The sequence below is a fragment of the Pogoniulus pusillus genome, chromosome 24 (assembly GCF_015220805.1).
Source record: "Pogoniulus pusillus isolate bPogPus1 chromosome 24, bPogPus1.pri, whole genome shotgun sequence".
Lineage (NCBI taxonomy): Eukaryota > Metazoa > Chordata > Aves > Piciformes > Lybiidae > Pogoniulus > Pogoniulus pusillus.
Genome location: NC_087287.1, coordinates 13,185,636 through 13,212,984, shown reverse-complemented (window position 1 = coordinate 13,212,984; position 27,349 = coordinate 13,185,636). Strand labels below are relative to the sequence as shown.

The 27,349-nt window shown below is 42.0% G+C and overlaps 1 protein-coding gene across 7 annotated transcripts in view; it reads right to left on the bottom strand.

The window, feature by feature from the left end:
• The window catches only part of TUB (TUB bipartite transcription factor), a 140,864-nt gene that overhangs the window by 12,507 nt on the left and 101,008 nt on the right, over window positions 1-27,349 (bottom strand). For 2 of the 7 annotated variants that reach the window (XM_064163660.1, XM_064163662.1), the window contains exons 2-6: window positions 26,505-26,556; window positions 24,968-25,130; window positions 12,890-13,027; window positions 3,599-3,766; window positions 291-362 (exon numbers count right to left, since the gene is read on the bottom strand). In XM_064163660.1, coding sequence (XP_064019730.1) covers window positions 291-362; window positions 3,599-3,766; window positions 12,890-13,027; window positions 24,968-25,130; window positions 26,505-26,556 — 593 coding nt within the window. The remainder of the gene's footprint in view (window positions 1-290; window positions 363-3,598; window positions 3,767-12,889; window positions 13,028-24,967; window positions 25,131-26,504; window positions 26,557-27,349) is intronic. The other 5 variants (XM_064163661.1, XM_064163663.1, XM_064163664.1 and 2 more) reach the window with 5 other exon arrangements.

The window sequence follows — 27,349 nt, the reverse complement described above, 5'->3', positions numbered from 1 at the left end:
CATGCAGGTGAAGCCGCCCTGTATTTAAGGTCAAGCTCTAAGTTCCACACATTAGAGGCTAACTACACAATATTGTTTCCTAAAAAAGACAAAAACCAACCAAAAAAAACCAAAACCACCAAAAAAAAAAAAAAGAAACAAAGACCAAATCAAACCAAAAAAACTCCCACCAAGACACTTGATCCAGAATTTCCACTATTGGTAAGTTCGATGCAGAAGGATAAACTAAATGCAAAGATTTCCAGAGCCAAGCAGCATGGGCATAACTCATTTTTTCCTTCTGTACTTACCAGGAACATGATCCAGGGCGACAAGACTGGATTGAGATGTGGAAGAGGACCAGGATGTATTTGCATGGGGATCTGGGAAAGGAAAAAATCCATGGGCTTGATTTTGCAAACCCTTAAGTGAGTGAACAAGCCTAACTTGCCAACAGGACTCCATGCAGGGCTGAAGGTTTACTGCATGGGGCCATAATGCTGCTGCTGGAATTCTCAGGCTTGGATGTTTTTATCTTTCTGCACAACCAAATTCACCTTACATCTGCTGCTGCTTTCTTTTTCAGTACTTCCAATCAAGTCCAAAAGCTCAGTACCACAGAGCTGAAGCTTCAGAAAGCATCATCCACCCTAAGTAGCTATGCCACAAAGCCTTCTCTATGCAATGTGGCCTGAACAAGGGCACTTTGGCCTACTTCTCAATTCTGACACACGAAAGAAAACACCTGGTTGATAGAGACAAGTGATATACACAGATTCTACACAAATATTCACTTGGTAACATTGAAAAAGTATACTCAGATGGCCCAAATCCCTGTGCCCAGCATGTCCTCATCATCTTTCTTGGGCTCCCTAAATTCTTCTTCTGGAAACTCCAGGGACTATGCAGAGAGATGTTCATGAAGCTTAGCCTCTGCAACAGGCAGAGAGTGAACCAAAATAACGTACAGAAATCTGAGCATTAGTGATACTATCAGTAATGATTTTTTTTTTTCCAGTTAAAATTTGGAACAGCATGAGAAAGAAAACACAGCTGGAAAAGCATTTAAGCACTTTGTATGTCATTGCTGCTTCCAGCAACTCCAATGCATATTGCTTTAAAGTGGCTTTTGACACCAGATACACAGTGGGCAATGAAACCCCACCACAGGAGTGAGAGCGAGTGTGTAAAAGTAAATCAGAAGCACATGTAATGCCTGTATTCCCTTTAGCTGCACCATGAATGGCCTTGTTATTCTCTTCTATTCAACATCTATTTTTCCAAGCTTGTGGAACTCACTCATTATTAACCACAAACATTATTTCTTAATAATGACAACCCCATTCTAGTCAACAATGCATGGGTAACAGAGACAGTCCAGCTCCTCAGCAGGCAGCTGTGCAATAAAGCCACACGTCACATGCAGAGTTTATTTCTACTTTCCTCCCCAGTACATTTGTGGTGAAAGTTCTGTGTCAGCTTTAGAACTAAGTCTGCACTCCTGACCTGTGGGGAAGAATCCTGCTCTGTTTTTGAACTAGAAATCAAATCTGTTCCTTCCCCAAATCTCAAAGCACTTGTAGCTTCAGGTGGTAAAGAAGAAATAAGACCACGTTTTTGATTCCAAGTCTTTACAGAGACATATTGCAAACTGAAAAATGTGAAGAATAAATGTTACTTTTCAGCATTAAAACTTATGGAAGTCTGGCTCTGTCCTAGTGACTCATTTGCTGGAGAGGAACTTGACATATTAAGAGTTCTGAAATCAAAAGGATGAATATTTCCTGTAGGAAGAAAATTATTCTGGTATGGCAATTTCCAACAGATGGAGAAATCAAATAAATCATTTGGCATTTTCTTGCAAGTGGTATATTCCTCTCACACTCAGGTAGCCTATAACCTCTTGTCTCCTAACAGAATTTGGCTCGCTGAGGAAGCAGAGACACACACTGAGAGAGGCTCCTCTGCACAAAGTTAGGGTCAAAGAGCAGAATGAGCATGAATCAGCACTGTGCAAATCCGATGGGAGCTGACCTTTCCCATTAGACCACTTAGCATTTAGCTCTGTGTTCTGCTTTTGCTCCTGTTCCTTGCAAGAGAATGACTGATGAGAGACAGCAACTCTAAATGCTTTTCAGACTAACGGGGATGTGATAGTAGGGACATGCCCCACGCAGTGAAGTGGCAGTGGCAATCTATACAAAAAGTCTTAGCTCAACATAAAGTTTTCCATGAACATTTGGAGACTTCAGACTTTCTAATGAGCCTTCTCTGCTGGCATGAAGCTGCAAACCACGTATGCATAGTAAAAACATTTTATGGTGGTGCTGCCAGTTGCAATCTTGTCTTAATACCTTTCCTAGTGTCTCACAGAGCATAGCTCCATCACCAATGAAACTGAGAAACTTCAGCATTCCTTTCTATAAAAATGTGGGGAATAAAAATACATCTTAACCTGGAAAAAAACATCAAAAATAGAAAGGTCCCCCAGAGTAAAAATCTGAGTGTTCTGACCTAATTTGAGATAGGTGTTGATGGGTTTTAAGTCAATCAGCTTTAGTAAGTAGTGTACCTGATCATTAAATATTCTGAGCCACAGTCTAAGGCAACACAATCACCACACAGATCAGAACCTGTTAGTCATGCCAACATCCCTCAGAGTCAAATGCCCAGGAAATACCACACTTGAGGAAAATCTGTCCATTTCAGCTGAAGTTGCTCACATCTGCAGAGTAACATCCTCAAAAAAATGAATCTCAGTGAGAACTGCTCTGCAGACAAGAGGCAGGCATTTAGGTATGAATGGTCTATTCTAGATGAGTCAAGTTTCCTCTTACATCTTGCTCTTTATACACAAAGAGTTTATTCTTAAAGCATTAGAGCACTCTTGGCTTGAGCCATCTTTGCTTCAAAAGCAGCACACTGAGGAAGAACAACTCCAAAGCAAATGCCTTCAGAAAAAGCTTTGTGAGCATTTTAGGGTTTTCTCTCCTTCCTACAGTTGATGCCTAATGAGAGACAGTAACGGTACAGGAAGGAAGGGACGGATGCATGAATGTGTACACACACAATCTATCTCCCAAATCATGCATGCCTCTAGAGAGCAAAAAACAAAGAGGGGGAAAAAAAGGCCCAGAACATTTGAGATCTATTCATGGGGAATGTTGCAGAATACACAGTGCTGTAATTTTCACCTCTGAAGCATGAACACACATTATGAAAACATGAATAGTATTTCACTGATAACATAACCAAAAAGAATATTCTATTTTGAGTGTTGCAATTCCATACTCTAACCCTCGAGGAAGTGATTTCCAGAGTTGCACAATACAAAAATGTGAACAGGTGGGTGTGAGCATTAGCATCTGCCTGGTACCTTAATAGCAGTACTGCAGTGCAGATGGGAAAGCCACATCGCTGAGAGCCTGGAGAGCTCTTGTTCCTTGGGCTGGGACAGAACTTCATTATATTTTTTGAGATAACAGAATAAACCAAACAGGCTCTCAGGAGAAGAAACACAGAGTAACAATGTGTGCTTAGGCTAGGGCTGAGAGTAAGAAAAGGAGCCAACATACACAAAACAAGCAATGAGAACATGAAGGCAGCTGTGGCAACTTACCTTTTTTCTGCATTGCTGTTCTAAGGTCTTGCTTGCTCTGCTGCTGTTGGCCACTAGCCACCTTCTCTCCATCATCCTCATCGTGGCTAGACTGTCCAACAGTAAGAATCTGCACTTGACTTCCTATCTTCTGAACATCGTCTTGAAAAGCAGCTGGGCCATCAATCCCTGTCAGATAACAGCAAAAGCCTTAGCTGTTGAGAAGGTAATGAAAAGAGAACTGCTCGCTCCCCAAAAGCATCTTTTCTAAGAATCAGAAGTTCACATTCAATAACATTTCTAAACAAGACTAAACTAGCCTCCAAGGCAAACATCTTACTTCCCACATACTGCACTTGAGACTCTCCAAAAGGTAATCAGGATTTCACTGCTGCTTTCCTCACCCCCAAAGCACACCTATCCATACACCAGAAACACTGAAAGCTAAACAGAAAAGGAGTTCACTGCAGTGGAATGCAAAGGAAACAGATGCAGCTTCCACAAGGACAAGCAAATGGTCTAGAAGCAGATAAACCCAAGTCCCAGATTATGCCATACCCCCTAATAGACAGCATGGCTACTGCAAAATAATACTTCAGAAACCTGGAAATTTCTCAAGTAGATCCAGCAGTGCACACAGCAGGAAGAGCACCATGTTAACAAGCTCAAGTATGCCTACTGAGCTAGTAAATTACTGGACAGCTAAACATCACTGTGAAATTATAAAGATGATAATACATATTCTCTGGCACATCCATCCTCCGAGATGCTCATATGTGGAGCAGGCACAGTCCTGGCAACCTGCTTTGCACAGGGGCATGGGACTAAACAGTGCCAGAGCCTCATCCATGCTGGGATTTTGTGCCTTCTGAAGCCAGGAAAATGAAAACACAGGGTGGTGTGTGTTCCTGTCACAAGCTAACTTCATTTGTTCCTTCAGGAAAGCAAGTTAAAGCATCAGATTGCAAACGTACTTCATCTCTTAGCTAAGACTTAGTGCTGGTATATATTACAGAACTATCTCTACAAAAAAGCACTTGTGCAGCAGCACAAATGGTGACATTTTCTTGTGCAGACACAGTAAATAGCATCAGCCTGCAGACTGCTGCTCTTCTGATTTTTTTGTTAGCAAGCAAGCAAGCAACACTGAAAAATTAGCAAGCTTTACAAAGAGTTAGCTCAGTACAAGAATACTGCGCTGCTCACACCAAACAGAGCTGAATAAATTCTGTAAGGAGAAGCTGCAGGGATTTGGATTTTTTTTTCAGACTGCAGTGTCAAAAAGAAGTCTCCAAGAATACCATTTCAACCTGCTTTACGAGTAGATGTCACCTTGCATTAAAAGACAACTGGATGATACATTCAGCACACTTAACTGCACCTTGCCACACTTGCTGTCACCGCCACTGCAACACCAAGCAGCAGTGGAAAAGGGAGCAGTCCACACCCTCAGGAACAGGAAGAGCGCTGGCAGTGCAGCTGCCTAACAAGATGCAATCTGACACTGTGCAAGTATTAAATTCACAGAGCTCAAAACTCCAAGGTTTTACTGACTCATCTGCACCACAGACCCTTATTTGCCAACTTTCACATCAGCTCTGTAAATTCTGGTTTGTTTACAGTAAAAGTAACAGCAGCAACAACAAACGAACAGTCCATCCAACCTTGAAGGACTAAAAGTCCACAGGAATGTTTCTCACATCCGTGTAGGATAACAATTACAGACAGACACTGTGTGCTGCAGTATGAACAATTTCCCACGTTGCAGGCATAATCCAGCAACGAACAGAACAGCATGTTAATTCAGATTTCTCTTGGGATATGCACTACAGCAAAGGTGCTCTAGAACAGACAGGTTGCTGCTCAGATCCACTGTGGTGTCTGTAACTGCCTTATCCATATTAAACATTACCACTGAAGTGGCTGCCTAAAGGTAGTAATTCAGTACTCTCAATTTCCAGAGTGTTAAGCATCCATGAGTTAACAAGATGCTCATACCACATCTAGCCTCTGATTAAGCTTTGGACAATACAAATCTCATTTTGAGAACCTTGAGAAACCACCTTAATTATTCTTCTTCGAAGTAGACATTGATCTGCAGCAAATGAAATGCCTCTGACAGCATTAGACATTGCACTGAGGCTGCTTTTTACCGATGCCCGCAGAACAACTGCGCTCGCATCCCGTGCTGTCAGGAACATCACATATTATTAGGCATTAGGACAAAGGCTACACTGCCAGGTCACACTTTTAGAGAAGAAAAATCAATTTCACTATTCTAAAGAGTGCATCACTGGTACAGCATGTTATTAAGCATTATGAATGGTTTCTCTGCTGACCCCATTTAAGGGAACAGAAGATACAGCCAGACAGAGAAGAGGATAAAAAAGAACCTCTGCTGCATTAGAATACTGTGGATGGTTCATGGTAAAAGCAGCATTAACTATTTAATACTTGTGAGTGTGTGCATGTCCTTGTGCAAAATGGAATTAAATGCAAGCATTCGTACACATTTCTTTTATTGCATCATAAGACATAAGTCATAGTTTACAGGACAGCTTTGCCATCACCTACCTAATGCCTCAAAATACTTCCAGGCTTACGTAATTAGGATATTCAAGGTGGATCTCTGCCTATGTTCTCACTTTCTTTGTATCAGACTCCCTTTCACTCACTAACTGAAAGGAAGGTTCACTGTGCAATAAAACAAATAATTCATGTCTATAGTTGTAAGTTTCCCAGTTTAAGGGCAGGGTCAAAAGAGGCAAAGAACCTGCACAGGCTGTGCCAAAAAGCAAGTCTTTATTGCTTCAGTCAGCGCTTTTACAGCCTTTCCCAAAATACAGGTAGAAAAAAACCTGACGAAGATGTCCTTGAATACTTGCTAAGATAAAACAGAAATTTTTGTGAGGCAACTGTGAAGGAGGGCAGGGAGGAAAAAAGAAGACTGAAACAATCCCCAGAACATCAGTCCCTTCAGTAAAGGCCTTCTGCTAAGCTTTGATATGGCCATGCCCCAGATAAAGCCCTGAGGTACCAGAAATGGAAACCAAGAGGTAACAAAAAAATTGCAATGGGAAACTGGCATTCACTGGCATCTCCATCCTATAAACTACCATTTATTGATGCCTGTATTCTGTTACCACCTAAAATCTTGTTAACAGTTATGATGTGTGAGGACCAGCTCTAACTTTTGTTCATTTTACGACACCATAATATGCCTGTTTGGAGCGCCAGCTTCTAAATTAACCCAAAATCCATTCAGTCTCACTAGATTTAACAGCGACAATACATTTCAAGGATACGATGTTGAGACCTTGTTTTACTCTTCCAGCCCAGCGATTAAGGATACAGTTCTCTACCCCACAACCCCAGCAGCTTTCTGCTCAAGTTTCCAACTCTTTTGATAGGTCCTGTATTTAGATGCTAGAATGAATACGGCTGAGCCATCTCACTTTCCCTATAGTTATCAAATTTCTTTCTGACAAAGCAAGTACAGACTACAGAGGTTGGAAGCTATGCATCCCTACTGCTTGGCCCTATATATCTAAAGGTTGTTTTGGGGTGGGGGTTTTTTAACACCCACAGTAGTAACTGCAGATGTGGTTCTAGGTGTCCATTCAAGCCTCATGAATTTTTATTTCAGCTTCACAATCTTCATAATTCTATTTGCAAGTGGGAAACTAAGGGCACAGGCATGCTGAAAACAAGGCTTAGATCTGCCTGTTGAACTGACATGTCTAAATCCAGAATCTGTAACAGAATTGGTCCAAGTGGCACTTCCTCTTCAAACTGGACTCAAGTTCAGCATTTCTAGACACCCTACCAAAGAAATCCTCCAAGTCACCACAGTGTAATGACTACAGCAAATTAAGAAAATGAAAGAGGAAGGGCTAGAACTGCAATTTTGGTTACTTCATTGCTCAAGAGATAATCAAGAGGCAGTATTTAATTTTTGTAGTGATTTGAGGGGTTGGAAGCCAAGGTTAAAAGGGAGGAAAAGACTACATACTACCAAGCTATTTATGACCACAGAAAGCTCAGAGATACACATGGCCACAATTTACAGATGAGCACAAAACCAAACACAAACGACGACAGATTCTGTTGACAATAGTGCACAATGCACAGCAGCAGGGTAGGAAAAAACCTAGCTGCAGATTAAATTAAGTGACAAAGTACCCAGCAGCAAGTCAGCTCTTCAAAACAGGATTCAAGCATTTGACTACATACATAGACTATTGCTAACACCACATCAGGTCGCTAAAACCAAGTTCTGGAGCACCCAACTGTACATTTACCCTAATGCTGTCTACAAAACTGTGGCAGGAACTGTACTTTTATAAATCTATATCCAAGGGAGGCCAAAATGACTTCACAATCAAGTCTGCGTGTTGCCAAAGCACAGCCTGGAGGGATTGTCAGATCTAGAAATAACAGGACTTTTCTTGGTGAAAACTCACTTATTGTTTTCTCTTACCCTTTCTCTTTAACACGTAGGGATGCCAAGATAAATCTACTCTGCATGAACTTCCCTCCCGCCGTCAGAAAGGAAGTGTTGTAGTGAGAAACGATGCTTCTTATCCAACAAATGGTGCTGCCTTCTTAGTCAGCCAGTGTTAATGTAGCTGCTTGTTTCATATAAAAATGGGACAGGATGCACAAATCAAAACAGACAGACAGGCGTGAAAGGGAGAAAAGAAACACGGAAGAAGCCAACCAAATCAAAACACGAAATAGCCATCCTGGCAGGAAGAGTGCTGGGTGCCAGAGCAGCTCGTTTGCTTTCTGACTGTCACAAAGACAGCAGGGAGTACCCAACACACTACTTACATTTAATGTACAACACAAAACTACCAGGAAAGCATTATTTGGCAATTTTAACCACATCCAGATTCCTGATTTCAGGTGACAAAAATTCTCCACTTGTATTGCCTATGGCAGCGAGCAAAGCAATGCAGTTCAGAGAGCTCCTTCCAAGGACGTACTTACATGCTGCAAGTGCAAGGAAAAAAAACCAAACCAAAACACACCAACCAAAATTAACTTTTCAGAGAATGCTTCCTGGCTTTTCATATCACAGTTCACTTCCCCTTAACTCCTGACTTTGCATGGTTTTCTGAGGATGTTTTTCATAAGGTTACATTTTATCTTTCTTGATTTTTGCCTCATAGCCCCAAAAGCCCCACTTTTATCCAGTGTATTTATTAATTTCTTCACAAACCTATACTGTGGGGGAAAAAATCTCAAACAAAACCCCCCACACCACAAAGCACCTGTAACACTTTCAGGCATCTCAGTTTTTAACGGATCATCAAGCAATTTGACACCTAAAGATGCTCTGGGTTTGTATTTGCAATATTATGCAGGGCTCATACTTTTCATAGGTTCCTGCTGTGATGGTTTTCCCTTGTTTCTGTTATTTTCCTGTTGAACCAGATTCACTAATAGTCGTATTCCGGCCTTACAAGCATCACAAATCAAAACAGCATTTGATCCACTACCTCCACTGGAAAGTCAACCATTTTACATAATGATTTGATACAACTTGGGTTTATTTCCAGTCCTGAGTATTATGCCAAACAATAAACCCAGAGACCGAGGCTTTCAGAAATACCAGTTTAATGAGCTAAGCTACTAGAAAATGTCATCAATTTACTGCATATGTAGGCTTTGTCCCACAAAAAGGATGTTTTGATTTAGTTAATAGGCACAGTGTACACTGGATACCATCATTAAGAAAGAAAAACCAGGACTAATCACAAATGTAGAAAAAAAACCCCACCAAGTATCACTCTGCCCATCACAGAATTACAAAATGCGCTGACCCCAGACTTGAGAGACACAACCAGTTCTACATGAGCAATTAGCCACATTCTTCTTCTTGCTTTATGTCAGCATAACCTCATTAAACCTAATATTTCCCTCACATTTGTCTTCAGCGCATTGTTCTGATCATAGCTTCATTGTTCTCCAGCCACTTAAAAAGGCATCGCACATCTAAGACCAGTGTATTATCATTATGCTACAGCTTCAAGAGCTACTCATGTATAATTCAACAATTTTTGCTCTGAATTAGCTTATTATTCATAGGCTCTGATCTAAAGGATCCTTTTTCTTAAAGCAGGAGGAGCTTGGGTGTGCTTAGAAAGGTAATGCCAAATAGCAACAGACACCTTTAAAATGCTATTTCAGCATGTAAAGTGCATTCGCTCCTCAGCACTCATCCTGCTTGTTTACAAGACACAGAAAGGTCACAGTCAGAGTAGTCACAGTGCAGGCGAAGTCCTAAGCAACTGAAAAGCTAAAAGTCAAACCTAAAAATTCCAAGGTTTGGTCTAATTACCAGTGAATTTCCTCCAGCAAAATCTCTTGTACCACAAAATGGTAAAAAAATATTGAACCTTCACCCATTTTCATTAGTTTAAGTTATGAGCAAATCTGTCCAATACTATGATAAAATCAGGTTCTTAAGAGTCATTAATCTTAAAAATAGAGTTGTTTTTTTTTTAATAACTGAAAAGTTACAAGTTCCACTGCAGGGTTTTGCTACCACTTGCATTTTCCTTCTTCCTCAATGACGCAAATTAGCTGTGCTTGTAGTGGATTGATGAATAAAATCCCTCTGGAATTTTAACATGGCCTTAGGGTTTACTTTTTCATCCAAAAATAAAATATTTTCCTAAAGATAAGAATGCAAGACTGCAAACCCTGCTATAATCCTCCAGAAACAGTCCAAGTTTACAACACTATCAAAGGTAAAATAAGCATGATTCCAAGGCTGAAATGATACATGAATGAAGAGTTAAATATTAGTGTCTGGAAACAGTAGATGAGCTGGATGACAAGGTGCTGTGCGTACACTTTGAATATCCTATAACTGACAGGGATGCTGTTACTAATCATCAACATAACATTTAGGCTGTCAGCTAGTGATAGGACTAGGGGGAATGGTACAAAGCTAGAAACAGGTAGATTCAGAGTGGATGTTAGGAGGAAGTTCTTCACCATGAGGATGATGAGTCCCTGAAATGGGTTGCCCACGGAGGTGGTTGAAGCCCCATCCCTGGAGGTGTTTAAGGCCAGGCTGGATGAGGCTCTAGTGTGAGGTGTCCCTGCCCATGGCAGTGGGGCTGGAACTAGATGATCCTTGTGGTCCTTTCCAACCCTAACTGATTCTATAAACTTCAGGAGAAGTACTTAAAGTTTTCTGTAGTATAGCTGATGAGTAGCACCTCTGTCCAGTAGAAACATCCATCAGATGGGCAAATGCTGAAGACTGAGGAAAACCACATGCAGCATGGCAGAACAGGATAAGCCGCTACAGCAGGGGTTTCTACACCTCTCAGCCACCAGTTTCCAACATCCAGAGCAGTATCAGTATACAAAGTTCTTGATCTACATGAAGTGACATCCCCTTTCCCTGACACCACTTGCTTCTAGCAAGATAGCCCAACTTTTACCTCCTTGGTGGATTTCCAGAAAATGAATTAAAATATCTTTGTCCTAGGAGAAAAATTCTGGGTGTTGCCTGCTGGGAGATGATAAAGCACTGCACAACTCCTTTGAGCAAGCACACGCTGCTCATAGACTTGCTTGTGCCTAGCAGGTCAGTCTGAAGAGCCAGCCAGCAAGCACACCACCAGCACAGTGTCTGCACAACAGCCCTGGAAACAGCACCTCAAGCGATCACTGTCTCCTGCTACCTGCCTCACTAGGCCTGCAAGCAGCATTTTGTTCATGGAATATTTTAGTCAAGAGGTCACCAGCCAACTGCCAATAAAACACGTGAACCTATGCACACACCGATGTTATACAACGCAGATGTGTCAAATCCAACCTGCTCTAACTGACCTGCACAGTCTCTTAAGTTGTGAGCACAGCATGGGCACAGTCACCTGGTAAAGGCAAAGCAGGCATTATACGAGATGAAACAGCCTCAAGGTCATGCAGCAACTGTGATTTAAGTACTAACCTGCACAAGGCTCAGTTGCATCCTAAGGTTTTCTTTTAAACTGGCAAAGAATTTTCATTCTTCAGCAAGATGTAATTCAAAATACAATTCAGCATCATTACCTTGCTCTTCACTTATTTTGGCAATGGTTTTTGCATTGAGTTAGGTTTACCTTTGACTTTTACTTATGATTTTAAGCATAAGCATTGACACACACCACCATTTTTTCAAATATATGAATAAAGTCTTTACTTCAGAGCTCAACCCTAAAGCCTGGCTAGCCTAGGGCTTCCTTTGAAGCCAGAGAGGCATAAAGACACTGCAGATTTGGATTTCAAGAATTAAACTGCAATATATAAAGGATGTGTAAAGGGTTTTGATAAGGTAAAGTCCTGCAAAATCACTATAGATAGGCCTCAATATTTTGACCTCAATAATTACCTTTGTTAATCAATGCTATCTTTAAATAGACTTGTCAAGGATATACAATTTTCTTAAGCAGTAATGAAGAAACTGTTGGACATACACAAGACAGAAATACAGTACAGTTGAGGCATGATAGTGTTACACTGTCCTTACCCAAGAATTACTGGAAAGGTATTTAATTTGTCATTGACCATCTAACAAAATGAAATTATATGTGGCACAAAACCCTCTCTCATTTCATGAGTGTGCATACACACCTCTAAAGCTGCTCATTACTTCTTTCATCCAGTCTGCACAGCTGAAATAGCAAACCTAATCATGGCAACATCACTTCTACCTACCTTTTTGTCATTACCAATAGGGGATTTGGGTTTTTTGCCACCTAATCTTACTCAGTCACTGCAGAAAATGTTTTCATACAAACATATTCCAATGGGTAGGGTAGAGCGAAACTGCAGTAACAGCCTGAAGAAGCCCTTTGAGGATCTTATCTCGATTTTGCTGACATGCCCACTTGACCTCTAATTTATAGAGTTTAAATCTCAGTAAGTGTCTGATCTGAAATCAGAATTTCAGGCTGTTTCTCCAAATTATATTACACTCAGTCTGAAAAAAAACACATTGGTGTAAGGTGGTTCTCGTTTCTTTTAACACCGCAGGGGAACACCAGCATCTTTCCACCAGTACTTCTTTCCTCCTCTGCAACATGAAAAAACACTCTCCTTGGGAAAAGTCTCAGCCTGCAATTATTAGCCTGCCTGCACTCCCAGGCTGTATATGCAGAGACAAAGACCAAGTCACTCACATTGTCCAATCCCATAAACATTCAAGAAATTATTTTTTAGGCAGTTTTCAGAAATTGAAATAAATTAAAGGAAAAGAAGCATTTTGCAATTAATTCAACATCTGGCATTCAGCCACATGCAGCTAACCTTTGTGCTTCCCTTTTTTCTCCTTTCTGGTGCTGCCACTCTGGCAGCTCGCAGCTGCTGCCTTGGTTTTTTTAGCTGGTTTCGGAGCTTGGGCATCCACTACCACCTTTACATCCTCCTGCTCGGCCTCCTGCACTGCTTGAGATTCAGGGTACCCCATCAAAAAGAGAAACAGAGGAAAAAAGAAAGAGAAACAGAGAGAAAGAGAAGAGAAAATGAATTGAGGACTCTGTGAAGGCATAAAAGAGTAAGTAGATACAGTAGAGTTTGTTTGGTACTGCAGAAATTCATGCAAAGAGGAGAATCAAATCACTCACAATTTGCAAAGCTCCTGTAAAAACAATAGAAAATGGCAGGTCGTTAGGATCTATTTCCTACCTTTTTACCTCCTTCCAATAATATGCCCACTCCTAACTTTCAGGCCAAAAGTGACATCAGAATATTAACATGTTGTTGAGCTATTGCAGGAAGCACTTTTCCTCATGATTAAACTCTGCAGAGAAGCTATCAAAAGTGGCAGCAAGAAGGCAGAATTGTTTTCTTTAGACTTTGCAGTACCTGTGCTTAAAGCTATATCCCAACCCCTTAAGGAAACATTAAAAGGTTCTTTTTAAAACACATCCTCTACAACTAGGAGTTATTACCAGGACAAGGAGCAATGGGTGGAAGCTGAGACATGGAAGGTTCCATGTGAACCTGAGGAAGAATTTTTTTCCCCTGTGAGGATGACAAAGCACTGGAACAGGCTGCCCAGAGAGGTTGTGGAGTCTCCCTCTCTGGAGATATTCAAGAACTGTCTGGATGCATTCCAGTGTGATCTGCTCTAGGTGATCCTGCTCTGGCAGGGGGGCTGGACCAGATGATCTCCCAAGGTCTCTTCCAGCCCCTGACATTGTATGACTCTATGATACTGTATGATTCTATGAACTGTATCTATCACAGTATGAGGGGTAGAACGGCCATGCCTTTATGAGCAAACTATACCCAAGCTGAAATTAAAAACTCCTCCTACTTTGTAACATACACAAATTAATTCTTTAGAAGTCTCAACATAATATGCATGGTATAAACTGTGAATGTCAGTAAAACTGAATCAAAGTGAAAAGAAGCTTTATAGTTTTCCAAAAGCATGACAACCTTTGAGGGCAATATTTGAATTTGTAAAAGCAGCACACGCAGTAACTCTTTCTTCTGGACAGGCCAAGCCTTGAAGTGAAATAATACTGAGTTTACAAAGGCAATTACCTTCATGATATGCATAAAGGAATCATCAAAGTTCACACCCCAAACCAAACAACCTGTAAAGATTTTTCATCCTAGCTGCTGCTCCCTCTTTATTGCTAAACCCCACTGGCTCATGTGGTGACTGTGCTTTGTCTCAGAGGAGTTATTACCTTGGCACTTATGGCCTCTCACCATTCTCCTCTTTTTTTACCAAAACTAAATTCCTTTCTTGAAAAGGATTTAAAAAAAAAAATCCACTAAGGAACCTTACTGGAAAGAAGTAGTCATCCATTAAATCACTTCAAAAATATCCCACCAACCTTCATGAATCCCCAGAAGACCAAATGATGCTCAAAGACACGGGGACTGCCAATAAGCTCTCTCTGAAAGCAGCAATTCTCCCTAGGCTTCTGCTCTGTGAGGCAACTTTTCTGTTTACCAAATCCTTCACGAGCATGAATAGCAACAGAAAAAACAAGGAGATTCTCAGAGGAAGAAGATGAAATGGATTTAGCCACGTCTGTGTAGACTGTAGCTTGCAAGCACACAGCTATCCTCCCCAGCACAGCAATCTGTTATCGACAGCATCACATTCACAATACGATGAGCATCTGAGACAATAAACACACACACACACTTCTTCCTCAGTATGCAGAGGAGGTGTTCACATTTTTTAAAGGATATACATTACATTAGTAGAGAAGTAACTGAAAGCCCAAAAACCCACCTGTCACCGCCCAACTCCTGCCTTTATCTTACCCTAATCACAAGACTGCAGTCCCACTGCAGAGTATAAAGGAGCAGCGGAAACGAAAAAGACATAAGCAAAGGAGTGGGCACACAGCGGGCAAGGAAAAGGGCACAAAAAAGGCAGTACATTGGGTCCCAGTTCCATGGACACAACAGCTTGGGACTGAGCAGGGAACCAAAGAGCCCCCACTCTACAGCATTTAAAACCCCTGATCTGCCCAGCCAGAAATGTATCCTATAGTGACGGCTCTTTCTCTCCTCAAAAACTAGTGAGTGCTTTTAACTGGTTTAAAGATTATAACCCACATTGGTATTAGATGCAGTGCTTTACAAATGACTTGTATTAAATAACCAGACAGTTCTCTAAATCAGTTTAAATATGGCCCTATTCATTCACTCAGATGAAGCATCATTTACTTGGTCCAAAGCAATGATTAATCAGCAAAGGATCAAACATGCTGACATTGTTAATTGAAGAGTTAAAGGCTTATCTTCACTATCTTGTCAGCCATCCTTTGATCTAATATGGAAAAGCCTGAAGCTTTTTTAATTACTTTTGTCTCATAACTTTGAGCAAGAGCTATCTGATTAGCTACCTGGTACAGGGATAGGTCCAAGGGACAAAGAAGGAAATATTTCCATTGCTTTACTCTCTATAAAGCAGAGAACAAGATTTCAGTTCAATAGCCATCCAACAGTCATAGACTGTCAAGGGCTGGAAGGGAACTAGAAAGATCATCTGGCCCAGCCCCCCTGTCAGAGCAGGATCACCTAGAGCAGATCACACTGGAACACATCAAGTTATTGAGTATCCCCAGAAAGGAAGACTCTGCAACCTCCCTGGGCAGCCTGTTCCAATGCTCTGTCACCCTCACAGTGAAAAAAAAAAAATCTTCCTCAGGTTCGTGAGGAATCTCTTATGCCTCAACTTCCACCCAGTGCCCCTTGTCCTGTCACTGGGAACACATCCCTTACATATTTACAGACATGAGTGAGGTCACCCCTGTCATCCCATCTCCAAACTAACAAGTCCCAGCTCCCTCAATCTCTCCTCCTGAGGAAGATGTTCAGCTTCCTCATGTTCAACCATCACTGCTGTCTGTAGCAAACAGGACCTTCAGACACAAGTAATGGAGACTGCAAATGAGGTTTAAACTGGAAATGGGCAGCTACTGCAACTGGGCTCATGAAAGGAATAGGCACAGAATTTCCTGTTCCTAAAGGCTGCTTTTCTGAGCTTTACCATTACATTTAAAGCACTGTCTCTAGGACAACTCCAAATTCAGTAAGAAAAGTGCCATCTCCAACACAAAACTATCTAATTCTTAGCTATGAACTGTTTACCAAAGAGCAGACCTCAGCTAATAAGAGGCCTTGAATGACCTGCAGACCTCAGCTCCGATGAGTGACCTGTTCCAGCGGGAGGTGTCCCTGCCTGTGGTAGGGGGTTGGAACTGGATGATCTAGGTCCCTTCCATCCTAAACCATTCTATAACACACATACACTCACTGATGCTTTCTCCTGTGACTGCAGGTACCAAAGCAATTCTGCAGTTAAGCAGCTGAAGAGAGCACAGAGTCACTGGGGACTTGGCTACACACCCAGATGCAAGCACAGGACAAGCACTGGTCTCCTGTCTGTGCTAACTGCTCCCCCGTACAGGCTGCCCACCGCAGAGCGGCGGAGAAGCTGATGCAGCGCAGCAGCTCTGCCAACCGGGCCAGGCGATGCTTTGATCCTTGCGGAGCAGGCAAGGCAACACTAGGATCCTTGCCGAGGGATGGGCAAGGGCCTGTCTTCTGAAGCCTGCTGACCTCCAGAGAGCTCTATGCACCTGCCCTGCTCAGCAAGGCCAGCAGCTTTACATGTGGAGCAAAGTAAAAAATTCTGCTTTCTGTTCCCAGTGCTTTCTCCTGCCCTGGAGAGATGTAAGCAGGACTGTTTCTAACGCCCCTCTGTACTCACTCTGCAGCTGGTCATCAGCATGGGGAACTTTGAACTTATTGAGCCAGCACTCCTCCTAGTCTGCCTCTGCGGAGATGAAGCAATTGGCAGAGGCAATGTTTATCCCCAACTATGCTGTCAGGGATCAAATGTCTCCCCCTCTGCCCTTTACCACATCTTTGGATCACTAAGTAACAGTCTGACAAGAATTCTCCTTCTCAGCAGGATAGGAACCTTGGGGCAAACTCTAACCTGCATTCTCCACAGGCTCTAGATAGCCCCTTAAACAGTTTGCAGTTCTCCACAAGAAAGCCTGAATAAGGGAGAGGAGATGAACTGACTTCCCTAGACAATATTCACTGATATGAGAATATGACTGTGTCCTTATCTGGATGTGAAAAGCTAAAACCAGTGGTAGGCAGTACAACAGGGTAAATAAACTAATAACCTCAAATGCAGCTATACAAGGATGGAGTTTCAAATACTGTCCCTTAAAAATGCATTCATTTCAGTACAAAAATACTTGAAAAAATCCCATTTGATTATCTTAAACAACAGCAAATACTTCACAGTATCACAGGATCACCAAGGTTGGAGGAAACTACATTTGAAAATCTAACCAAATCATCCATACACCCCACCCTAAATTATCACAATCTTCACTTCAAAAAACCCCACCAAAACACAAACCCTAAGACTTTGCTTTTCAGTTGCATGCTTTGCTTCTATGAGACCTTGCATTTACACAAGACAAAAAAAGGGAGAAGTACCTGTCAGGGTGAGACAGAATTTCAAACAGCAAACAACACTGGACTCTCAGATCTGGTGTTTTACTCTCACTTGGACTCCTAAATCGTTTCTATATGTGTGGTAAGTTTTCAAATAAAACACTGCCATGATTCTAATTTTACTGTTACTCATCCATGTTTATTACATCAAGTGCTGATTATTCACCTCAACAGGGTATTAGAAAGAAAAATCTTTGGGAGAGACAAAAAAAAGACCATAAACTGTGTTATTAATTCAGGATCTGAGCTGGCAAGAAAAAAGGAACAGCATACAAAAAATAGTCTATTATCATAGCACAAGGTGAGTGCAGAAGAAGCAGAGAAGGGCAGGTGAAATGCCTGGAACACAAATTCTATGAGGAGAGGCTGAGGGAGCTGGGGTTGTTTAGCCTGGAGAAGAGGAGGCTCAGGGCTGACCTCACTGTTGTCCACAACTACCTGAAGGGAGGTTGTAGCCAGGTGGGGGTCGGTCTCTTTTGCCAGGCAACCACCAATAGAACAAGGGGACACAGTCTCAAGTTGTGCCAGGGGAAGTACAGGCTGGATGTTAGGGGGAAGTTTTTCACAGAGAGAGTGATTGGCATTGGAATGGGCTGCCCAGGGAGGTGGTGGAGTCGTGATCTCGAGAGGTGTTCAAGAAAAGACTGGATGAGGCACTTGGTGCCATGGTCTAGTTGATTGGCTAGGGCTGGGTGCTAGGATGGCCTGGATGATCTTGGAGGTCTCTTCCAACCTGGATGATTCAGTGAATATCTTGGCTTTGCCACTCGTCACCAGTAGCCTAACTGCTAAAAGCAGGAAAAAGCCTGCAGCTTCTGCAGCACTGCACATCACAAGGTTAAAGCTACAAAGCACAACCAAACCAAAGGATGCCATTTGTAAGTAAGTGAATAATTTGTGATGCAAACAAAACAGAATTCCAAAACAAATTTGAAAGATACTTATCCACACATGTTTGTATGAATGAAAAGCATCCATCTAGCCCTCATAATGATGGCTCCCCACAGTTTATATCTATTAACTGTGCCGACCAGACTGATTTTGCAAAGATGAAAATATTCTGAAGTTAAAATTAATATGAATAGGCTGAGAAAAAGGAAAAAGTGTAGAGGAAAGCCTGGTGCTACTTAAGGACGTTATTAAAAGCTCCTTGTTGGGAGACTTCCTCAGAAAGAACAAAGGAATGACTTAAACAAAAAGATTCTTCTTGACCCCTACATATCTGCTCTCTGACTCTGGGGAGGGGGAAAGAAAAGGGAACACATGAATTTAAGAGTTAATAGCAATGAATTAGGTTCTTTGGGAAAGCAGACAACTAATGAGGAAAGCTAAAATTATCCATGAAAAATCTATGTCTGGAAGATTAAGGACAGTGAGAAATTACATAATTATTTTGTGTTTCAGGGCTCTGAGGGCATGATTAGGCTTTAAATGCTCTGATGAGCTTCCCTGAGAGCTTAGTGACCCACTGGGGTTAAACCACGGCACATACAGTCCCTGCCCATGGGCCACAGACTATTTCAGCTCAGCCCAGGGCTGTGCCATACCTACACTGCTTCCCAGCTGTCTCCTGGCATGATGCTATGCTGTAGGGAGCTCATCTGCTTGATGAATCCTTCCTATGTACACTGCAGCCCTGTTTCCTGGCCCCATTCCCTTTCTGCCCTGACTGAGCACCCTGGAGGGCTCTGGCCCAGTTCATCCCTCCTCACGTCTGGGATCGCAGAGAATCCTCTTAGCAGTGGCAAGCTCTGCCCACCACGTTTGGGGCCCGTGGGATGGAGCTCTATCTGTAAAAGGGCACTGCTCATGCTGGGATCACCCCCACCTCCTGGTCCCTGCTGCTCCTGGATCCTAAGACTGTCAAGGACAGAAAATAACAGCTAGTTGTGAAGTAAATATACCTCAAGTGGAGCTTTAAAGCAAAGAGAAGGGAATTTTCCAAGCAATTTTGACCAATTGACTCTAAACTGACTCCTGAAATCTTTCAGTACCAAGAACCACAAAAAGACCTCTAAAGCCACTTGGTACCCACTGCTCTCTGCTCCTTGCTGCAGAGTTACTTTTGTTTGTTTTGGAAATGTACTGCACTAAACCAAAAAAGATGCTCTAAAGGATGAAGGTGAAGAGACTGGCTGAAAAGGAGATTTCAGAATATATGCTTATTGGAAGTTAAGTGTTTTACCCACATGATACTTGGAGTGCTGCCCAATCTCTCAGCATTAATAGTCTTGTGCACAGAAGATCGCTTGCCATCTTCAAAAAATAAACTAACACCTTCTCATTTCAAGGTCACTGGAAAACAGGGCTGGCAAGACACTCTTTTTGATGAACACACAAATATATGGGTCTTTAATTGAATGGTTAACTGATGCCATTTTATAAAGCTGACAGCTTGATACTCATCAGAAAGCTCTCATCATTCATGGTAGAGGAGCAGAATGACACATCAAATTTAACAATCTAGAGCTATGGCTTACCATCAGAAGTCTGTTCAACACCCAAACATGACATCTAGATGTGCTGCCAAGTGTCGAGGAAGGAAAGTAACAAAGTAATTTTGCCTTTTTTACACATTGTTAATCTAAATCTCTAAATTGGAAGCTGCCATGAAAATTACTCCATCTAATTGAAAAAAAATCTTTAATTTCAGGTCTTATTAAAAAAAAGAAGCCACAGCTGCAACAAAGCATGGTAATATTAATCAAAGTATCTCTGGCACTCATTCAAATCTCTGCTGTCCTCAATGCTGTGAAGAGAAAAATCACTCCCCAATGGAAATTCACCATTTTCACAGAAGTGAAGTTACTCTTCTCCGTAGAAATTAACTTTCATTATCTGCATTTAAGATAATTAAGTAATGTAATCAAATGGTTGCAGTAACCAGCATATCTGCAGCATGCTGCTTGGCTCCAGGAACCCTCAGTATGATTTGCAATCCAACTTGAAAAGAACCATGCTCATAGCACAACTCTGCAATGCCACATCAGGCTAAAACGCTTGCACGGGTTTGCAACGAGCTTCACAAGGTAAGCTGTAGAGAGAGACATGAAAAACAAACCAGCAGCTGTGACTGCAAGGCATTACAGAATGGCAAGTAAGATTTGATACAAACTTGAAACAAGCAGCAATCTGTCCTCATGAAGGACACCCAATGGAAAATAGATGAGCACACAAGAAAAAGAAGACAAACCAATATCTAAGTGATCTCTCCTACACAGAGGGATTACATTTCTTCCAGTGAATAAATTACTTTGTTGCCTTTTATAAGCAATGTAAACTTAATAGCAATACAAACTGCTGTCACTGGTTCTCATTTCACCATTTATAATGATGAGATAGTGATAAGGTTGTATTTGGTACTGCAGGAGAAAGAGTTATTACTTGGAATAGTAACAACTAGAGTCAAAAAAACATGGAAGTTAATAGAAGGATATCTATTGCTTGAAATGACAGGGAGACAGCTTAGGCTCTTGCCTAGAGGTGTGGTGCCCAAATTAGGTCACTACCTTTATTTCAGTGGGGAGAAGGAAAAAAAGAAGATATACCACTGCATTCATCATTTTACACAAACACCTTCTGTTACCTCCATATTCATAGGTTTGTCCCAGACTTACCTACAAGCTCTGCCAGGAAACTATTTCTCCTACTAGTGTGCTCTGTTCCTAGATGCAGAGATTATAAAAGAAGAGGTTCTGCTCCCATGAAATAGAACTCTCTAATCCTTTCCAAGTAACAATGGCAATTTCCCGCACACTTAGTGCTACCTAATCTACCAATGCTGACAGGCAAGCACTGTGTTACCACCAGCTAATGCTCCAGCTCAAACTAAGCACTCAGATCAGGGTGCCAAGGAGGCATCTTCTCTCCTATTGGGCTGTTCAACCCAATTCCTGTCAGTTCCCACAGATAACTCAAAGGCTTTTGTTGTTATTAGTTAATTAGGCATTATGCCAGCAATCCTAAAAAAAGATGTACTACATGCAAGTCATTTACAAGCTACAGTATCTGAAAACCTTTACCTGCAGATGAAATAGGGGCAGGAACTGAGAAGAAATGATCTGAAGACTTGTGCATGGTGAATTATGCAGAGCCACTTCCTCAGTGCAAGTGCACCTACATCCTTCAAAGTCTCACAGCATCTAGAGGAAATGCTGCTAACACTTGCCAGGGAACAGATACCATTTCATCCCACCAACACATCAGCTCTCTGCTTTGAAGGTGTGCAAGAAAAAACCATGGCCATCCTGGCAATACTGCTCTGTGGAGACATGCTTTCAGCAGAGCCATTTTGCCAGTCATTAAACTAACAAAAAAGAAACGTTTTCATACTGAATCAAACTGCTCCCAGCATCTTCAATCCTGCATAGCACAAATATAGGAAAGCTACATCTGTATTATCCCCTTTGAGAGCTGACCCAAGCTACGCTCAGTCACAGCCCTTAGTCAACATCCCTCCATTCTACTGCACTTTAGATCTATTTGCACTTCCCTTTGCCTCCAAGCTAGATGAAGTAAAATACACCTGCAGCCAGAGGATCAGCAGTAATCACCCTGCAACTCCCTGCAGAAGTTCAAAAGCAGCCAAGGGTTCCTTTATATGGAAAAACTTAAGATCAGTGTAACTAGCAAAAGATGCCGTTCCACCATCTACGAATAGCTCACCAGGCCCACATTCTATTCCAGAACAAAAGTGACTAACTTTTCACTCCACACTCTGATAATTACCCTGGAATGAAATGAGCTTTTATTCCAGAGCAGAGTTGCCCATCAGGGAACCATTGCAACAAAGGTAACTGCATCAGAATAAGCTATGGCAGTGTATGAAAGAAAATTTTCCAGTGCTGAAAGCTTCACGTCTCAGAATTGCTGAGATGCAATCTCTGACCTACTTTGCTCCAAGTATCATAGACATCAACATAGGCATCCAATTATTTGTCGAAATCAACAAGAACTTTTGTGCTACACAGAATTAGTACCAGCTAAAAAAAGAGGAGTAGAGGAGGATGATAGGTGGAAAGAAGTGTTCTTTTTGTAGCCCTTGCAGTACAGGAATTGATTTGGCAATTGCACTCATCCAAGCAATGTAGTTCATTCAGCAGACCATCAACTCCCATCAAAGAGTCATTCTTAACTTAAAATCAGCGTGCCCATAACAGCAACAAATGAACGGAAAAGAGCAGAATAGTTCTTTAGAAAGAGCCCAGCTGTCTCATGCATCTGACACTCCCCCACACAAATGTTTTCATTCAAGGGGAAAAAAGTGCCAACCCCGAAGCTGAATGTCGCAGTTAAAAATGGCCATCCAAAACCTAACTACATACCATGTGAACAGGGTAACCTAAGACACTGAACACATTCCCAGAGAAAAATCACACCAAAAAAGGCACTTGCAGAGTTCTCACAACATTTTCCCAAGTAACGTTCCTAACAAAGGATTTTACAAGGCAGTAACAGCCTTTGTTAGGTAATCAAATTCTCCTAGGTTGGCTTTTGCTAACCAAACACTTCAATACAAGGACAGATGTCCCTTGGGATTAACAAACTCCATGTTGAATATGTGAAGCATCGATATCGATTTTTGCTTCTCTGAAACCTTGTGAAATCTTGGAAGGGTTTGAGAGACAAATCTAGAACAAACCGATTTAGGGAGAATAAATGAGTAAATATTCCTGTAAACAGTGTGGTTTAATATTACATGAAAGGTCACCTTTACCTTCGAGCTACTGAACACCATCCTATTGGACTTTGCCCATCTGTCCAGGCGGTCAAGGTCCCGCTGCAGAGCCCTTCTGCCCTCCAACCCAGTCACATCTGCCCCCAGCTGCAAACTTGCCGATGACTGACTCCATGCCCTCATCCAGGTCATCTATGAAGATGTTAAAGAGGATGGGGCCCAGCACTGATCCCTGAGGGACACCACATTCTGCCCCTGTACTCTGCACTGGTTAGACCGCACCTTGAGTACTGAGTTCAGTTCTGGGCCCCCCAGTTTAGGAGGGACATTGAGATGCTTGAGCGTGTCCAGAGAAGGGTGACGAGGCTGGGGAGAGGCCTTGAGCACAGCCCTACGAGGAGAGGCTGAGGGAGCTGGGATTGGTTAGCCTGGAGAAGAGGAGGCTCAGGGCTGACCTTATTGCTGTCTACAACTACCTGAGGGGTGGTTGTGGCCAGGAGGAGGTTGCTCTCTTCTCTCAGGTGGCCAGCACCAGAACGAGAGGACACAGCCTCAAGCTACGCCAGGGAAGATTTAGGCTGGAGGTGAGGAGAAAGTTCTTCACTGAGAGAGTCATTGGACACTGGAATGGGCTGCCCGGGGAGGTGGTGGAGTCGCCGTCCCTGGGGCTGTTCAAGGCAGGATTGGACGTGGCACTTGGTGCCATGGTCTGGCCTTGAGCTCTGTGGTAAAGGGTTGGACTTGATGATCTGTGAGGTCTCTTCCAATCCTAATAATACTGTGATACCTTAAGAGCACAGCTAAGCTCACTTAAATCAGAAAGCCCACTCTGGTCCAAACTGTTGCAAAACAAAGATCATTTAGTACGGACAGGAAACCTGCTAAAATTTATAGGACGATAATGTCTGCTTCTCATGTCTGTGAAATTTAAGGCCTTGTTCAGATGGCAATACAAAAGGTTATATTATATGACAGCACTTCTGTACAAGACACTGCTCCTTAGAACAGTTCTGTGCCTCTGATAACCTATTGAGTGAAAGAGGAAAGAAGTTTATGGTTTATCTGATTAAAAATAAAGAAAATACAATCAAATCATGCACTAAATCAAATTTCTAGGTCCAACTGGAAAGAAATTTTCCTGCCAGCCCTGAGAAAAAGACATTATTTATTAGAAGAAAACATAATTAAAATCATACTAACAGAAAAAAAACAATTCTCTGTCTGAAATCACTTACGGTAAGCTTGAAATGTTCTCCACCAACTCACCTGTGTTAATGAACCTTGCAGAAACATAATACCTTTGAAACTATCACATTCAGACTTAGGTGAAATTCGTTAACAGGTTTCAGACTTACTATTAACACTGTCAGGCTTAAGCAAAATTGTTCACAGAGGAATACATACAGTAGAAGAGCATCAGCTTGACTTCATTAGGAACCAAGGCTGAAGATACTTCAATATTCACAGCAGAAGGGACAAATTCTCCCTTCCCCAAGGCACTGAAATGGCATCTCCCTTCTGTTAAGCTAGCATTGCAAGTTCCCATGCCTTTATGTCTCAACATGAGTGAAGGATATCAACTATACACTAAATAATCCAAGCCAACAATCTCTTCCCCAGAGCATGAATTCAAGGTGAAAGCATCAGATTATGACTTGCAGTAAATACATTTGCAATAGATCATACTCATGTACCGTGATATATGGTGCTGCTGTTGCTGTTAAGATAGGATTCAACCAGTGGTGCTTGCTCTTCTGAATGCTTCGCTCTGCGCGTCCTTGTGCGACTGTCCACGTTGGACTGAACCATTAATGGCTCCTGGCGCTTCTTCTTCTGCTTCTGTTCCAGCAGTGCTCGCTGGAGAAAACACAAAGAAAAGCAGCTGGTAATGGACTCCAAGCAGTAGCAACCTGTGAGGAAGGCAATGGCCACCATTACACTTTCTCCAGTTTTCCTCTTGGCAAGTGGGATGTTGGGTTACAGGAATCTTGCCAAAAACCCACGACCAACCCACTGCTAGAACACCTTCTGCTCAAAACAGCAGATAACGGAAACAGCTGGTAGACTGCTCAGAAAGACCTGTCAGAGGTTCCTTGGAAATAACTTCTGGGAAAAGAAGGGAGTACTGGCTGTGAAGCCATGGGAGGGTAAGCAAGGGCACGTAGCAGAGATGCCAGTTTCAGTTCCTGTAAATGAAAAGCAGGTTATAATCTGCAAACTAGAATCAAGCGATAGCACTAGACATGAGTCTCATTTAGGAACTGCACAATGTGAAATTGAATTGGATGCCTCAATTTCTCAGCCAAACCTTCTGAAAGCCAAACACTTCAGCAGCAAATGGCACCACAGACACCTCTTGTTGAGCCCTCTCCCATACGAGAGAACTGAACTGTTAATTTCACCATCCATTACCTCACCATTTCCTTGCTCCTATATAGTGTCTTTTTACTTCCAGAAAGGAGATGCCCTGAAACTGAAGAGTAAAAATGGAAAGGGGACTCTTTCAGCTCCATACATTGTATGGAAAACCTCAACCTGACTTGAAGGCAATCAGAATCTAGTGCAAAATTATGATACAAATAAAAGTTTTTGAATTTCCTGGTAGACATGCAAGCTGATAAAAGAATGGAAAAATAATTGTACAGAAAAACATTAAACTCACAAGACTTAATTATAAACATCACAAAGCTTTGTGAAAAGGGGAACACAGAAAAAAAACAAAGGAAAGTGGAAATTTCGAACCCCATTAAAACCTGATGGCAAAATTCCCTGAAGTTTCATGGGAGGGATTCTGATCCATCTTCCTGTACAGGTCATGTGGGAATACAGTAACAAAGTAGGCTGCATAGCACACAGTGTCACTACTTTACAGCCACAAGGGCTAAGTCCACGGGGCAAAGAGAAGAGGATGTAAAACCTTTGTGGTAAACCTCTGTTGGCTGCATATCTGCCAGAACCTCTTGTCCTTTCTGGTCCATCAAAGAGTTAATAAGTACATTGTAAGTCAGCTTACACAAGTCCAGGGCAGCATAAATGAGAATCACTCAAATTACAGTCAAAAGAGACATTTTCATGGCAGTTAGACTTCTAAGCAAGCTGTAACCTTCACAGGCTTCTTTCACATTCTCTAATCAAAGGCTGCAATTTTCCATCAATTACCAGATCCATGTGCCAGCAACTGCTCCCAGATCTAGACTTCAGAGAGCGAGAAGGTCCCCTCCAAAACCTTACCTGTCTGTCAAGCTTCTGCTGACGCAGGCTGCTCCCCTCATCATCCAGAACACTGCAAAGACAAGGAGTACGTAATTGGAACACAGTTATCACTCAAAACACCACCTACGTGCAATCACTGGAGCAAATTCCAGCAAGACTTCTTCGGATACAATTCTCACCACACTCCACGGAATCCTGCCTGCCTGCCCTAAACCACCAAAGGCAGCTCAACAGAACTCGAGAGCAGCCCATGAAAACCTATCTGTCTCACATAAACATCAACAAATACATATCCAGGCAGCTCACCACAAAAATCCATACTCTACAGCTTGTTTCTATTCTCCACTGTTTCTAATGCAAAATGTCAATGCATACAGCAATGGGGTTCGACTGAAAATGTGCACATAAAAAGTGAGGAGTGGACAAGTGCTGCTTAGCATCTCAGCACACTTAAAATTACATTAGGAAAATTAGCTGTCTCACCTTTTGCACACTGAAACCTAGACTTTATTCCTGCATGTCTCAAAAGTCACACTAACTGCACGACAAACCACAACGCATGCTGCCACATTGCTCTCTGCTAATTGCTGCTAGGTGGAAATTAGCTCTGTGCATTTCATAGTTTTCATTAATGAGATGTTAGAATCTAATAACATCAAAATCAGAAAGTTCTCTTTGTGAAGCCTTTTATGAACTTACAGACTGTGCTTAATTTTTCTGGAGAACAAAGGTCCCTGGTAAGAACATTACGGTTAAACATTGAGCATAGATAATTAAGTCTTTTAAACTGTAATATAAAATCTACAAGGAAAATAGTGCTACAGAAGAGGCAAAAAATAGCCTCTTACAAGTAGAACTCATTT